Genomic DNA, 17,246 nt, shown 5'->3' on the forward strand with positions numbered 1-17,246 from the left:
GCAATGACCTCTACAACAGAGTGGAAACCAGGACGGTGGCTGAAATTTACGCTTTGAAAAATCACGGCGCCTCTCGGGGCGTTGCGATGCTGTTGATGATGGTGCTGGTAGTGGCGTGTTGGTGGTGGTGATGATGATGTATTCACGAGCCAACACGCCCCCCCACCAACCCCTCCCTCTCTCCCTGTGCCTCGCGACGCACATCTGTCTGACCCCCCGTTCTCCTCCCACCGCTCCCCCCTCCCCCGTTACTGTCAGAGAGAACGCGCTGTTCACACGATCAGCAGCAGCACGCTCGCCTCTTCCTCCACAGCTCCCCCCACACACCTGTCGCTTCCTCTCTCCCTCCAGCCCCCCTTGAACCCTCCCTCCCCCTGCCTTTCCTCCTCCACCTCCCCTAGCCCCCACACCCACCTTATCCTGCTACCTCCAAACGCCCCATCCCTGCTTCGCATTTGGTTCAATTCCTGGAAAATCCGCACATCATCAGTGGCACGTGGTATCTGAACCCTTACTGGGCCTCCCCTAGGTAGACTCAGACAGACATGAGCACCGGGTGCGGGGTGGAAACACCAGAAATGGAGAGACAAAGGCGGCCGGGCGTGGTGCTGGCCACCCACCCCATTGTGTGCCGTGTCGCTAATAGCACTTGCCCCAACAGTCTGTTCCAATGATATACGGGGGATGTTTGCCTCTGTGCAAACCAGTTTATGCATAAATGTGTTTAAATTGAATGTGTCCGTGGCGAGTGGCATCTGAACCGGTCTTGGGACTCTCCTAGGTCAACTCAGCCGTACATGGGAATCTGTTGCTATGTGTGAAGCATTTAGATTCATCATCGGTGAGACAAAGGCGACCTGGCACGATGCTAGTCACACCACCCCCTCGTGCGTCCTTCGCAATCACCTTATTAGGTGATTGCGAACAGCAGTCTGCATGTTTTTGTACGTGAGTGAGTGTACGCGTGACTCAGCCTCAAATGAGTACCTGGTGCGCTGTGTAATCATTGCCACTGGCGAGGCAAAGGCGGGCGGGCGTGTGTGCTGGCCAACAACATCCTCGTGTGCCGTGCTCGCTAACAGCACTTGTCCCAACAATCTGTTAAGGCTATAGGGTAAGCTTTGTCTTTATATGTGTGTCGGGGGGGGGGGGGTATAATTGGGGGCAAGGGGGCGCGCCGACTCTAATTCGCACTGTACGGATCAGAGCGCGTGCGCGAAGCTGCCAAGGGCGAGTGATTGGGGGATGGAGGGTGATGGAGGATGATGATGGTGGTGGTGGAGTGATGGTGATGGGAGGATGGCGTGTGGGTGTCCAGGGTGATGGAGCATAGAGGAGTGCAGATGATGGTGGAGGAGCGGTGGCGATGATGGAGGGTGGTGATGCTGATAATGGAGCAGGGAGCGTGATGGTGGTAAAGGAATCGTGATGCTGAAGATGGTGGAGGATCGAATATGATGATCTGGAGGAGTGGTAAGGATGGTTTGTAGGGTGGGATGTTGAAGTTGGACGGAGGAGGATGAAACGCGACGGTGATGTTGGTGTACGGATTATTTGCATGATCATGATGGAGGGAGTTGAATGATGTACATCCATGCGCAGAAGAGTTCTCACTGGACCACGCATCAGCTCCAATGTATCCCCAAGTTCGACTGCTGCAGCCCGCCCACTTCTTCCCGGCCACCAATCAGTGCTTTAGCCCGAGCCTGACCTTCACGATTCAGTCACCTTCAAGGGCACCACGTGCCGAAACATCACAGCCGCATTTATCCACCGGTACTCAGCAACGAATTTAGGCCAGATGTGTGCACTCAACAGTCGTGTGCCGGGACCTGAACATAAATTATCGCTCCATACCAAATAATAATAATCAGTATTTCTCCAGGACATCATCAGTGAGTCTCAAGGCTTCTATTCAGGAGGTTCCTGCATTCATGATGTTTAGCCGATTCAGGTTCCTCCCGAGTCTTGAGAGTTTGGCTTGGTGGTGGGGGGGTGAAGGGTAACCGGCGAACTCGGAGTAAACCCACCACACAAGCGAGGCGCTGACACTTCACGTTCCGCACAGCAAGCGAGTTCACGAACCCGCTTGCTGTGCGGTCAAAATCGTTGCCACTTGGCAGCCCAGCAGCGGTTTGTGAGTTCTACAAATCTCGGTGGGCACCATCGTGCTTAGCTCATTGTTGTCATCATCATCATCATCACTCTTCACTGCTGGATGATGCCCCACGCCATGTCGGTCATGGGGGTTGTTGGCCATACTTCACCAGGCTGGTCAATGCAGGTTGGTGATAGGTATGGGGGGGGGGGGGAAGTCTCATGACCATCGTTGTTCGCCGTGACCAGGAGTTGAACTCAAGTGGCTGGGTTCGGAGCGCAGTGCGTTAAACACCATCACCACCATCACCACCATCAACACCATCATCATTATTACCATCGCTATCACCACCATCACCACCATTACTACCATCAACACCATCACCACCATCACCACCATGATCATTATTACCATCACCATCACCACCATAAACACCATCACCATCACCACCATAATCATTATTACCATCACTATCACCACCATCACTATCACCAAATAGACAAATATCCCCGTTTGGCCTTTAGCAGACTGTTGGGGCAAGTGCTGTGAGCGAGCACCTGTGAAAGCCGGGACGGGACACCGAGGAGGTGGGTGGCCAGCACCACGCCCGACCGCCTTTATCTCTCCAGTGGCCATATTTATACATCGCACCAGGCACTCATTTGAGGCTGAGTCGATCTAGGGGAGGGCCAGGACCGGTTCAGATAAATAATCGTCACTGGTGTTGGCCGTGAGAGGGAAAATAACTTGGGTTGTCGGGTTCGTAGCGTAAAGCGCTCACGGCTGCGAAACCATTATCACCAGCATTACCACCCTGACCACCACCACCACCATCATACACATCCATTTGTCTCCTACCATCACCTTCACCGCCATTCTAATCATGGTAATTACACTTCCATCGCAAAGACGAAGCAGTCATTAACCCGTCGCAGCTCAAACGCGGCCAAACTGCCGCGGGGCGACGTCGCCGCGGGGCGCCCAGGAGCATCTGTGGTGGGGGTGGTGGCTGGGGACTCGGCTCGAGGGGGGGGGGGGGCGTCACACCGCCCCTCCCCCCAGCAGTGTAATGCTTTGCAGATGTTCTCATGGAGCCGCGGGAATTCCGTGCACTGGGAGAAGGGGAGGGGGAGCCGAGAGTGGGCGGTTGGGGGCGAGTTGGGGGTCGGGTGGAGGGAGCAGGAGGCGGTGCCGGAGAGGAGGGGGCAGGGCACCTTTCTCATTCATCTCCTAATTATTCGATTCATGCTCGTCTCCTAATTATTCGATTCATGCTCGCGAGCGGAGAGCTCCGTGGTCATCACTGGCTTCTCACACGTGGGCATCACTGGCTTCTCACACGTGGTCATCACTGGCTTCTCACACGTGGGCATCGCTGGCTTCTCACACGTGGTCATCACTGGCTTCTCACACGTGGCATTACCTCCAGTCGTCACGAATGGCTTCTCGACATGGCCCCCACAGGCCATTCACTATGACTCAAGGTGGGCGCTGCTTCCGAAAGCTGCAGCTCGACCGGAACATCATTGTGGAAAGAGACAAATTAAATTAGACTAAATATAATCGTTGGCAAAACATCCCGCTGTAGCAGGACCCTCCTGAGACCGCCTTGAGACTCAGCGACGCCACGGTAGGTTGACAACGGTAAAGGCGCAGCCCTGCAATGTCTCGCTCATGCGACAGCTGGCGGAAGGGCCTTCACTCGAGGGGGGGGGGGCTCTAGAGATGCCTCACTCTAGTAGAGTGGCTTTCGGCCTACTCTTCCACACTCACCAGATGTCCTTGACGAGGTGGGAGTACTCGCGCTTTACCGCACCGCACGCCACCTGCCTCTCGACCAACTGCGGTGCGCACCCGTTTACGCCGCTGGGGCGGCACAGGCAGACGGGAGCGGGAGGGGGCGGGAGGGGGGATTTGAGGAAACTCTTCCCCCATTGCTTGAACTGCCACGCCGGGTTAAGGACTCGAACCGGCGTCCTCGGGATCGCGAGTCGAGTGCGCTCACCATTCACCACCAGGGCAGCGTGCGCACGCAGAGGGCGACTCGCTGTGTGTGTGAGTGGAGAGCGGTGGGGTAGCGGTTAGCGCGTTGCGCTACGAACCAAGCGACCCCTGGGCCAGTCCTGGGCCTCCCCTAGGTCGATTCAGCCTCAAAAGTGAACATGGTGTGGTAAAAACATCACCACTGTGGAAACAAGGGCGAACGGGCGTGTCGGCCTTCATAGGTGTTCGCTAACAGGCTATACGGGGGATTTTGTGTTTAATGGGACAAGGAACCCTGCGATCATCGCCGGCTGATTGACTGCTCTGTGCTCGTAATTGGGGGGGGGGGGGGGGCAGCCCCGCGTGCGAGCGTACCCATTGATCAGTCTGCAGAGATGCTGGGTTCTCTCACCGGCATGCCTTGAACAGAGAGAGAGAGGGGGGGCGTTATGGGTAATCAATAACACGGGAGAGGCAGACGCGTGGCGCCCTCGTAAGAGTGAGCCAAGGCCAGACACATTGGGACTAATCAGCTCATAAATATGCAGACTGTCCAAGGGTCGTCAGTGTTAGAATATGGGGGGGGAGGGGGGTGTTTACCGGAGCTCGTCAGCGAGGCATGCCTCGATACATTTGTCCAGAACGGCGCAGGAGTGGATACGGGTCCTTGTGGTCATTTGAACTCAACAGTCAGCCGTGGCCAGAGACAGACCGCCGATTGCATTTCAGAGCAATCATTTGATTTCTCATTTTCATTCGGGATCGTCAGTGAGTCATGCCCAGCGACAGGACCTCGGGCTCGCAACGAGAGCCTGGAGATCGTGACGTCACTGCCACTGCACGTGCGGTCACTCGCGATGACGCGATGTTGTTGGTTTTGCTGCTGCTGATCGTGTTGATGATGTTGTTTCTTAGTCCTGTCAGCATGTCATCTGGACGCTGTGCAGGACCACCTCTTGATAGCAAATAAAGCGGAGGATGAGGAGGAGACGTCACCGATGGCACGGACCCTTGTCCCGGTGAGCGAGCGCGTCAAAGAGGGATCGTCCCACGATGCTGGGTCCACATCGGAGAGCCGTCGCTCCTGCTGCTGCTCCTGCTGCTGCTCTTGTGTTAGTGCTGCTGCTATGGTGGTGTTGGCCCTGCCGCTGATCCTGCTGTTGTTGTATTATTGCGGCTGCTGTTGTTCCTGTGCGGTTGCTCCTGTTGGTGTTGATACTACTGCTGCTGTTGTTATTGTCGCTGTTGCTGTTGTTATTACTGTTGGCTTTGATGTTACTGCAATTAACGGTGCCGTGGATGCTATCGCTGCTGCTATTGCTCTCTGGATGCTACTTATGCTGCTGATGGTAATGGTGCTGCTGATGGTAATGCTGATGGTAATGGTGCTGCTGCTGATGGTAATGCTGATGCTGCTGATGGTAATGGTGCTGCTGCTGATGTTGTTGTTTTCCACGCGTCTCTGGGTGTGAAGGAGTTTTCGGGGCAGACGGCACTGAACCCCAGATCACTCCCGGGTCCCCCCTTGCCCCCCCCCTTCCCCACTCCCCATTGTGGGGAAGGGGGGGGGGGCGTTCTCGGCTTCCGACGCCGAACCCACCAATTAACGAGCGCACAGCCAATTAATAGGAGCATGTGGTGTCGGTAATTGGGTCCTCCAGGCAAGAAAAAAGTTCCGTGGCGGAAGCGATTAATTGTAGATGACAGAGGGTTCCACGGCTCCGTATCCACACGTCGTCGCGTGCAGGTCACGTAACCGTGAAGTGTACCTAGCCTGGCACAATAAGAGATGATGTCACCGCCTCTAGATCGATATTATGTTTACATGTCAACCTGCTCCCATCGCCTGGAACTGCCTTCCCCCAGACACCCGTGTGCTGTCAGTCCCTGTTAAAGTTCAGGCTGAAGACGTCGCTCTCCTCCTGCCTGTGACTCACTGCCTCTCTCTCTCTGCGGAATCAACAGTCCGCTGTTTATGTGCAGCGTCTTAAGGGTCGCTAACATTTAGAAGCGATATCCATCTGCATTACACCGCGTACGGAAAGAGAAGGGCATCTAATAGGGAGAGACGGGGGAGGGTTAGGGGGAGACGGGGGGGGGGGGGGGTGAGGGAGAGACGGGGGGTGAGGGAGAGACGGGGGGGGAGATAGGGGGGTGGGAAAAGAAGGGGGGGGGAGAGACGGGGGGGGTGAGGGAGAGACAGGGGGGGGGGGGAGAGACAGGGGGGAGGTTGGGGGGAGGTTAGGGGGAGACGGGGGGGTGAGGGAGAGACGGGGGGGGGGGGGAGACGGGGGGGGGGGGAGACGGGGGGGGGAGAGACAGGAGGGAGGTTGGGGGGAGACGGGGGGAGAGGCGAGCTGCGATCTTCTCTCTCCATTAATCGAGGCCATGACACTCACGTGGATGATGGCGTCAGGACGAATGTAGGTCACCGGCGTTGCCAAAGTAACATTATGGTCTAGGTGAGACACCCGTGTAGGTGTGTCTATGTGTGTATATGTGTGTGTCTGTGTGTGTGTCTATGTGTGTGTCTATGTGTGTCTATGCGTGTATGTGTGTCTATGCGTGTATGTGTGTCTATGTGTGTGTCTATGTGTGTCTATGTGTGTCTGTGTGTGTCTATGTATGTGTATGTGTGTCTAGGTGCGTTCAACTTGTTTCGTACCGTACGTAACCAATCGCAGGTGCGTATCACAGTCATCTCGGTACTGCAAGTATCACATTGCTGCAGCTATCACATTGCTGCAGCTATCACATTGGGCTGTGGGAGGGGGGCTGGGGGGCTGTGGATTGGGGGGGGGGCATGTGTGTGTGTGTGGGGGGGGGGTCTGCACTGTAATTCGTGCTGTGTTTAATCCGAGGGGGCTGTGCACAGCTCAACCAATCAGGCGCGATCTCGGGGCCGGGTGACACAAACACAACGGCGGCCACCGCCATTCACGGCAGCGCTCGTGCCAGGCTCGGTGCACGGTGGGCAGGGCTGGCACTGTTGCTGGTGACCGCCTGTGGCACTGCCCTCGCCATTCGTCGGCGACGGGTGGGGCTGGATTTCTCATTTTACATTTTCGAATGTTTTCCGAGTCGCTGTGAGACCGGAGTAGGCGGCACGTGGCTCGCTAATGGCCACCGCGATAGGCATGCTGAACGTGGTGTGCCCGGTCGCCTCTCTGAGCCGCATAAAGTCGACTAAAAGTAATGACCGGCGCGAGTGTCTGGTGGGCTGGCTGCGTGAGGTTCGTGTTCGTACCCGTGGCGAGACGGGTGGATTCGGGGTCGACCCCCCTCGCCGCGCGTTCTTGGCTGCCCCCTCTCGCTCCTCCCCGCGCCCACCGCTGTCTGGGGCTCGCGGGGACCCCGCGGCGTTTGCGCTCCGTGTCGGCGAGCGTCGTTGTCCCGCGCCGCGCGCACGGGGAGAGACAAAGGAGGCGGAGATGAATTATGCATCAGGGGCTGCTGCCACGTGTCCTCTGTCTGTAGCTCCCCCCCCCCCCCCCCCCCCCAGGGAAGTCTGGGCCCAGCTCCGCCACTCATCCGCGTTCTACAGACTCCCAGGGCCCGCGGCGGTTCGTCGATCAGAGACGCCCAGTCTGCACCGATGAGATCCTGCCGGGTCAAAGCCGGGTGGCAGCTGCCCGTGATGAAGCCGGGATCTCAAATGTCGTGAGCCGGTGGTCTCAGTCACCAGGGACTCCCATGGAGACCCAGTCCCGTCCACTGCCCGCCCCGCAACAAACCCCCGCTATCAAGGGGATGGGGTTCAGTAACTAATGAAGCCCTTTCCAGATCCCCCACGGACACCGCTCGCCACGCTCAGTGCGAGGCTGCGCGGGAGGTGCTGGTGGTCCCCAGTGAGACCATCCAGGAGTCCCTGGATCGTCCGTGGCCGCTCGCCCCAGTTCTGGATTGAACCGCACGTGGGCTGCTGGAGTTGATGCTGCCGGGGTTGATGCTTCTCGGCGCGTCCATCCCTGATCGCGCCGCCCCGGGTGCAGTTACACAGAACAAGAACATCGCGATGTCCGCCGGCATCGCTGATAGACGCAGCCCCCGAGAAGGAAGAGGTCCACCTGTCGAAGGGAGGAGGTGGTGGACGAGGGAAGGACGGATGAAGAGTTAGGAAGGAGGAGGAATGACGGTGAAGATGAATGGGGAGGACAAGGAATGAGTCAGGAGGACTGTTGAGGAGGAGGGACGTGGAGATGTAGGAGGGATGATGATGATGGTGGTGGTGGTGGTGAGTAGCGATGGTCGGAGGGGAGCGGGAAGGGGGTGTCTGGAACAGGAGTCCGTGGAACCATTCGACGCTCGTGCTCCGGGCGCACGCACGGAACCGCGCGTGCGATCCTCGTGCTTACGACTCGCCCGCAGACGAAGCGGGCACGGGGACCAGCGGGCACGGGGACCAGCGGGCACTGCGATGACGCGAGACCAACTCATGGACCTGCGTCCGGGCCCTGTCTGTAACCGCTGTCCTTGTCGTCGGCTGTCACCAGTCCTGTTAGTCCCGGGTGCACTGTCACCCGCACTGCCTCATCACCTTGAACTGTTGTTCGTCTCGCTTTGCCTACTTTCCCTTCCACCAATTGTGTCTGGAAAGACAAAATCGAAAAAAAATCGGTTCCTTCCCGCACGGTCGTGCCACGCATCGATTTTAATCGACGAATCGACGCGGAATCGTGACGTGGCCATCCCCGCCCCCATCGCTCACCCACAGGCGCGGAGTTCCTTTTCGTCTTTATTCACCCGGCGCGACCCAGATGCTCGTCACAGCGATCAGCACACCGCGCGCCGTGCGTGACGAGGAGAAATCACGGGGGGGGGGGGTGATCACTCGTGGTTGTGGATGATCGCACGTAGTTGTGGATGATGACTCGTGGTTGTGGATGATCGTTGTGGTTGTGGATGATTGTCGTGGTTGTGGATGATGACACGTGGTTGTGGATGATGACACGTGGTTGTGGATAATGACACGTGGTTGTGGATGATGACACGTGGTTGTGGGTGATGACACGTGGTTGTGGGTGATGACACGTGGTTGTGGGTGATGACACGTGGTTGTGGATGATGACTCGTGGTTGTGGATGATGACACGTGGTTGTGGGTGATGACACGTGGTTGTGGGTGATGACACGTGGTTGTGGGTGATGACACGTGGTTGTGGGTGATGACACGTGGTTGTGGATGATGACACGTGGTTGTGGATGATGACACGTGGTTGTGGGTGATGACACGTGGTTGTGGGTGATGACACGTGGTTGTGGATGATGACTCGTGGTTGTGGATGATGACTCGTGGTTGTGGATGATGACTCGTGGTTGTGGATGATGACACGTGGTTGTGGGTGATGACACGTGGTTGTGGGTGATGACACGTGGTTGTGGGTGATGACACGTGGTTGTGGGTGATGACACGTGGTTGTGGATGATGACTCGTGGTTGTGGATGATGACTCGTGGTTGTGGATGATAACTCGTGGTTGTGGATGATGACACGTGGTTGTGGATGATGACACGTGGTTGTGGATGATGACACGTTGTTGTGGATGATGACACGTGGTTGTGGATGATGACACGTGGTTGTGGATGATGACACGTGGATGATGACACGTGGTTGTGGATGATGACACGTGGCTGTGGATGATCGTCGTGGTTGTAGATGATGACACGTGGTTGTGGATGATGACACGTGGTTGTGGATGATGACTCGTGGTTGTGGATGATGACTCGTGGTTGTGGATGATGACACGTGGTTGTGGATGATGACACGTGCTTGTGGATGATGACACGTGGTTGTGGATGATCCCTCGTGGTTGTAGATGATTGTCGTGGTTGTGGATGATCGTCGTGGTTGTGGAAGATGACACGTGGTCATGACGTCTTTAAGTAGCTATAGTGGTTCGCCTCGCGATTGGGAGGCGGGGTCTGGGTGAATGGTTATTGCTTTAAGACAAGCGTTACACGCACGTGTTACAAGACGCGTATCATCATCATCCTTACCATCATCGTGACTACAGCCGCAACCATCATCATTATCCTATCTACAACATCATCACCACCATTACCCTGGCTCCAACCATCACAATCATCATCATGAGTAAAGCCTTACAATCATCATCATTACCATCACCATGATTACAATCAACAGAACCATCATCATTACAACCACCATCAGCACAATCACCATCGATACCTTCAATACCACCGCCATCATGACTACTAACACTATCACCATCATCAGCAGCAGCAGCAACAGTTGTAGCAGCACGACCATCATCAGTAGCAGTATGATGATTACCCTGATGCATTGTTTGGTGCCATGTGTACTATGTGCGTCGCTTGTGTGCAGTGCTTTCTCTGTGTGCTATGCTGCGATGTGCTTGCTGTATTTATGCAATGTGTACTATGTGTGTTGTGTGTTTTATCAGCGATATGATGAGTAAGTGTACTGTTTGTGCTGTGTGTGACGTCAACTGTTTGTGCTGTGTGTGACGTCAACTGTCTGTGCTGTGTGTGACTTGTACTGTCTGTGCTGTGTGTGACGTCAACTGTTTGTGCTGTGTGTGACGTGTACTATCTGTGCTGTGTGTGACGTCAACTGTCTGTGCTGTGTGACGTGAACTGTCTGTGCTGTGTGTGACGTGTACTGCTTGTGCTGTGTGTGACGTCAACTGTCTGTGCTGTGTGACGTCAACTGTCTGTGCTGTGTGTGACGTCAACTGTCTGTGCTGTGTGACGTCAACTGTCTGTGCTGTGTGTGACGTCAACTGTCTGTGCTGTGTGTGACGTCAACTGTCTGTGCTGTGTGTGACGTGTACTATCTGTGCTGTGTGACGTCAACTGTCTGTGCTGTGTGTGACGTCAACTGTCTGTGCTGTGTGACGTGTACTATCTGTGCTGTGTGACGTCAACTGTATGTGCTGTGTGTGACGTCAACTGTCTGTGCTGTGTGTGACGTGTACTGTCTGTGCTGTGTGTGACGTCAACTATCTGTGCTGTGTGTGACGTGTACTGTCTGTGCTGTGTGTGACGTCAACTGTCTGTGCTGTGTGACGTCAACTATCTGTGCTGTGTGTGACGTCAACTGTCTGTGCTGTGTGACGTGAACTGTCTGTGCTGTGTGTGACGTCAACTGTTTGTGCTGTGTGTGACGTCAACTATCTGTGCTGTGTGTGACGTCAACTGTTTGTGCTGTGTGTGACGTCAACTGTCTGTGCTGTGTGTGACGTGAACTGTCTGTGCTGTGTGTGACGTCAACTGCTTGTGCTGTGTGTGACGTGTACTGTCTGTGCTGTGTGTGACGTCAACTGTCTGTGCTGTGTGTGACGTCAACTGTCTGTGCTGTGTGTGACGTGTACTGTCTGTGCTGTGTGTGACGTCAACTGTCTGTGCTGTGTGTGACGTCAACTATCTGTGCTGTGTGTGACGTCAACTGTCTGTGCTGTGTGACGTCAACTGTCTGTGCTGTGTGTGACGTCAACTGTTTGTGCTGTGTGACGTCAACTGTCTGTGCTGTGTGTGACGTGTACTGTCTGTGCTGTGTGTGACGTGTACTGCTTGTGCTGTATGTGACGTGAACTGTCTGTGCTGTGTGTGACGTCAACTGTCTGTGCTGTGTGTGACGTGAACTGTCTGTGCTGTGTGTGACGTCAACTGTCTGTGCTGTGTGTGACGTCAACTGTTTGTGCTGTGTGACGTCAACTGTCTGTGCTGTGTGTGACGTGAACTGTCTGTGCTGTGTGTGACGTCAACTGTCTGTGCTGTGTGTGACGTGAACTGTCTGTGCTGTGTGTGACGTCAACTGTCTGTGCTGTGTGTGACGTCAACTGTTTGTGCTGTGTGACGTCAACTGTCTGTGCTGTGTGTGACGTGAACTGTCTGTGCTGTGTGTGACGTCAACTGTCTGTGCTGTGTGTGACGTCAACTGTCTGTGCTGTGTGTGACGTCAACTGTCTGTGCTGTGTGTGACGTCAACTGTCTGTGCTGTGTGTGACGTCAACTGTCTGTGCTGTGTATGACGTGAACTGTCTGTGCTGTGTGTGACGTCAACTGTCTGTGCTGTGTGTGACGTCAACTGTCTGTGCTGTGTGCTATGTTAATGTTAACGACGCTGAGCCCCAACACGCCGACTCTCACGCCCGACGGAGATCCCCTTCATAGGGATCTTCTCGGGTCTCGGGGGACGCGGCCTCCGTCGTCAGAGGGGGTCTTCAACCCCGGACACACACACACGGGAGGTCCCTGTGTCTGTACAAACCCCCGTAACCCCACTACGAGACCCCCGCGATAATGAAGTTTGTCCGAAAAACAAGGGGGTGGGGGTTCTAGCCACGGGGGGAAGGGCAGATGAGAGGGATTCGGGGGTCCCTTAGAGGTCCCTCTTACACAGAGACCCCGTGGTCCTGTGGAGTTAGCAGCGGTGTCTTTCGGCTGCACGGGTCCCGGGTTCTCCTGGGTCTGCCACGCGACCAAGTCGCTCTCAAATTCATCGGACGCAGCTGCTTTGTCCACAGCTGAGCGAGCAGTTGCGCAATAGGAGGAAAAGAAATGGTCGCGATCAGTCGAGTCGAGCGGCTGCCCTCTCCGGATGGGTCGCCGTGACAGCGCTCCAGCGACGTCGCCGCATTCACAACGAGCCCCGCGCCATTCCCATCTCCCCGGCAGGGATTGCAAAATCTGGATCGCGAGTCGATGATCGATTATTATATTTGTTACATCGCGGTCAATGTAGCGGCCTCTAGCGGCTGCAATCCAGAGAACGCCCGTGGAGCGTGACGGCGGAGAGAGCCGCGCGTGGCCCACGGCCAATGGCCCGCAGAGTCGTCGCCTCTCGGGCAGCCGAGCAAGCGTCGAGCCTGGTGAGTGATTGGGAAGGGAAACATCGTGCAAGGCTGCTTGCTGTAGGCCGCTACGCTGCTCCCCGCCCTCACCAACCCCGCACCTGCAGGGCGTGGGGAGGCCCTCATCCAGCAGTGGAGCGACGCAAGGGGCTGCACGAGCACCGCGCGTCGCGAGGCGCTGAGGCCACGTGGCCGCGCCTGGCTGCTCTCATCACGTGGGCGGCGGGGGGCACTTAGCCAGTGGTGGGAATGGGACGTTCCTATGACGGTGACCAGTCTGACCGTGACACACACAAACACACGCCGTTAAATTATCGAAAAGTGCTGATTATAGTTTTTTTATCGACCGGAGGACTGTGGTGATGGGCTGAATCACCCCAACTTAACCCGTCATCCCTCCCGTCCGTCCCCTCCCCCCATGGATCGCGGCTGCCCAGGTGTCGAACTCGTGTGTTTCCCACACCAAACGTCCCCGTGTTCACCCCTCCACGCACCTCGCGACGACTCCGCTCAGTCCAGACAAAGTGCTTCACGCCACACGCACTCGGCACGTCCGGGTCCTCCACCCGCGACCGGGTGTCAAACCAAAAGTTCCCAGCTCCGAGAACTCCCTCCCGTCCTCTCCCACGTGGTGACACCAGGGATTGCAGGTATCCAGTGAACCCGGGTGAACCCCAGGGAGCGGTGGGGAACGCGGAGGAGAGAGGGGAGGAGAGCGAAGGTCAGAATCCACTTGTTGCTGATCACTGCTCCAGTTCCTTCCGACCATTCCGGCAACAAACTTTTCCGATGTCTCCATCACCGCCAGCCAAGGGGTGCGGCGAATCGCCCACGCGATGCGACGCCACGCAATGGGACGCGATGCGACGGGATGCAATGGGATGCGATGATGTGAGCCCGTGGTCAGAAAGCGTCTCCTGGGCTCATGTCGGGAAACTCTCCCTCCTCACAATCATTCCTCCTCCTTCCAGAATCAAAACCTCCTCTCGCAGTCAAAACCTCGTCTCACGGGTCATCTCCAGGGTCCCCTCAGTCGCAGCCCCGCGGATCCCTGCCTTGGACCCCGACGGGACAAGGGGGTCTCCGCGGGGTGGCCGCGGCGAGGAAGCGGTGGAGGAGGAGGGGACCCCAGGAAGAGCAACTCCTCCTCCTCCTCGGGCTCTCCGCATCTCATCACGTGGCTTCAGGGTCTCCACAGTGGCGAGCGGCGCTTGCTGCTGCTGCTGCGGCGGCGGCCCCAGGCCAGCGACCCCGTTGGCCGCCGCGTCGATGGCCGACGAGTAGAGGTCGCGCAGGCGGATGAGGCGCGTGTCGCGGTCTCGGCGCTCGTGCAGCACCGCGTTGGCGCAGATGAACACGAAGATCCCCACTCCCATCACGAGCGGTCCCACCACCTTCATGCGCTCGGCGCTCAGCATCTGCCCCGCCAGCCAGCGCAGGCTGCGCGCTGCGGGGACTTCCTCGGCGCTGCCGCGCTGCCCCCTCTCGCCGCGGACGCCGTGGAAGCCTCGCACCCGGTCCCGGGCGGCGGTGCCGTTGTCTCGACTCGACTCGGCGGCGTCGTCCTTGGGGGCGGCGTCGTCAGAGTCCGGAGACGACGGCGCAGATGGAGGCGGCCAGTACCCGAGCACCGCCAGGGCGATGCCCAGGGCCAGCACCAGCAGCCCCAGCAGGGCCACCAGCCCGGCCAGGGACACGAGGCGCAGGCGGCCTCGCACCAGCACCACGTCGCGCCCCTCGCGCTTCCTCTTGCGCCGCCGCCGTCGCCGCCGGCGCTGGCGGCGCGTGGAGCCGGGGTCGCCTTCGGGGTCCAGGCCCCGCATGGCCTCCTGCTTCCGCGTGGCCGCGGCGAGACCGCGGATGAGGCCGCCCGTGGCGATCATGGCCGGCATCGGTGGAGGAGCGGCGGCCCTGGCTGGAGAGCAGCGCGAGTGGAAATCGAGAGCCGGGCGGGAGGAGGGATGACAGAGGGAGGGGGAGTAGAGAGAGAGGGAGGGAGGGAGGGGAGAAGAATAGGAGAGAGAGAGGAAAAAGGGACGCGAGGTGAGAGGGAGAGGAGAGATGACAGAAGAGAGAAGAAGCAAGAGAGAGAGGCGATGGAGGAGAGGGAGAGAGGAGGACGGGGAGAGGTGGTGGTGGGCGTGGGGGCGACGGACGGACCGAGATGTGCGGCGCGGACGGGTGATGTGGGACGCGGGAGGGTGGAGGAGAGCCGATGGAGATGGGAGGAGGGAGACGACGCGAGGCGAAGAAACGTTTAGGATGCAAATTGAGACAAATTGACGCAGAGGCAACAGCAGAAGCAGCAGCAGAAGCAGCAGCAGGGAGACTTTTAAGCAAAACGCAGGGAGCACGCAAATCACAGCTCACGCACTCGGGGAGAGGGGAGGCAGGTACAGTGTGCGATAATGGGGATGATGGTGATGATGGAGGTGATGGAGGCGATGGAGATGAGTGTCCAAGAGTTGTGATGACACGACCTGGAGCGCCGCTAAATCACAGCTCGCGCGTCAGATCACAGAATTGTTGCACAAAATAAATAAATAAATGTCGCCGCACGCCACGACCGCTCGCAATTCGAGGACAGGTCGCTTCCCGCACACGCCGCTGGTGCGGCTGGTGCGGCTGGTGCGGCTGGTGCGGCTGGTGCCCTGTTTATCCGCGGGCCATCGCAACGGCGAGAGCAGCAGCAACGGGACGTGATACGAAGAGACGGAGCATCTCCCGGAGAGGATCGCGGCGCCAAGGCGGGAGGGAGGAGCGGGAGGCGGGGGGACTTGTATCCCTCCCTCCATCTGCCTCCCTCCGCCCCCTCCCTCCCGTGTTCCCTTGCATCCCCCCCTCCTCCTCCTCCCCTCGCTTGCTCCGCGGATGGAGCCAGGCAGAGATGCAGCTCCGATCTCGATTGAAACACTCCACCAGGCTCCCTCCCCTCCCTCTCCTAATTGTGACCCTTCCCCCACAAGCGACACAGACCCCTCCATCAGCGATGGAGCCCAGCAGCAGGGTTCGCAACACAGCGATTCAAATCGATCTTCTATTTAAAGCCACGATTCCTTCCATCACACGGGCATCACAGATGGGAGCCACTGCGGTGTAGGGCAGAGTCAAGGTCAGGATAGAATCACGGTTATATTCGGGTTAGGTCGTGGTTGGGCGAGCGGTGATGGACGAATGATAGAGATACGAGTCGGGCCACGAGGTTGGCACTGGCTCTGGTATCGGCTGTTACCAACTATCGGGTGCGTGCAGCGTTTTGCGGCACGGCGTGCGCTTGCGGGGGGTTGAGGAGGCTCCAGGAGATGATGACACACTCCGTTACGCACCTGACAGTGACGGCCTCTGCCTCGACTTCGGTGACCTCCCGTGCGTAGCCCGTGTTTGTATCCCTGGCGACCAGAGTTTGATTCCCGCTCGTGGCCAACACCAGTCCCGGACCTCCCCTAGGCCAACTCAGCCTGAAATGAGTAACTAGTTGGATGTGCACACATCGCTACTCAAGAGATAAAGGCAGTCAGGCGCGGTGCTGGACAACCACCCCCTCGTGTGCCGTGGCGGCCTTCATAGGTACTCGCTAACAGCACTTCCTCCAAAAGTCTGTTCAGGCAAAAGAAATAATTAGCTATGCCACCGATCAGCTGAGCCACATTTGAACTCAGCTATCACCGATCTCACCTGCGCTTCTCCATCACACATTGTCAGCTGTGCCACCTATCTCAGCTGTCACTCAGCTTGTCACCTCCTATCGCAACTGTCACCTGGTATCTCATCTCCGCCGTGCTGCTATTCCTTCACACATTATCAGCTGTGCCACCTTCTATCTCAGCTGTCACTCAGCCAAGCCACCTCTCCCTCCCCCATTGCCCCCCAACCCCGCACCCTATGGGATCCCCCCCCCCCCCCCCGCGGCGAGGGGTCCTGGCACGACCGGGCAAGCAGGAGCCGTACCTGGACCGCGGCTCCCCGCTCCATGTCTCCTCTCCTTCGCGAGCTCCGGGGAAGTGACGCTTCCTCTCCACAGGCACACCTGTCCCCTCCTCTCGCACACCTGTACTAGCCACGCCCGCAGAGGTGTGGCCCCACCCTCACCTGTACTAGCCACGCCCACCGGTGCGTGGCCCCACCTACACCTATACTAGCCACGCCCAGATGGGGCCCCACCCACACGTGTACTTGCCACGCACACGTGGAAAAGATGGCATTCTCTCCCGCGTGTCACTTGCGGGTCAAACACTCAACCATTGACCACTAAATGTCGCATTGTCCCAAATATACATTTGAAGGCGGTGGGTATATGAGCGAGTTGGTAAGTGGATGTGAGTGGGAGAAT

At 57.6% G+C, this 17,246-nt stretch overlaps 1 protein-coding gene across 1 annotated transcript; it reads right to left on the reverse strand.

The window, feature by feature from the left end:
- Nucleotides 1-11,978: 11,978 nt before the first annotated feature.
- LOC133349300 (transmembrane protein 200C-like) lies at nt 11,979-15,638 on the reverse strand. Its single transcript, XM_061562675.1, has one exon. The coding sequence runs from the start codon at nt 14,806-14,808 to the stop codon at nt 13,909-13,911; it is 900 nt and encodes a 299-aa protein (XP_061418659.1). The 5' UTR covers nt 14,809-15,638; the 3' UTR covers nt 11,979-13,908.
- Between the last annotated feature and the right edge of the window lie 1,608 nt (nt 15,639-17,246).

Source organism: Lethenteron reissneri, chromosome 29 (assembly GCF_015708825.2).
Source record: "Lethenteron reissneri isolate LAM-NWPU_2019-01 chromosome 29, ASM1570882v1, whole genome shotgun sequence".
In the NCBI taxonomy this organism is placed as follows: domain Eukaryota; kingdom Metazoa; phylum Chordata; class Hyperoartia; order Petromyzontiformes; family Petromyzontidae; genus Lethenteron; species Lethenteron reissneri.

Excerpts from the sequence above, each read along its gene's own strand:
- LOC133349300 (XM_061562675.1), bottom strand. The coding sequence starts at position 14,808 with ATGCCGGCCATGATCGCCACGGGCGGCCTCATCCGCGGTCTCGCCGCG.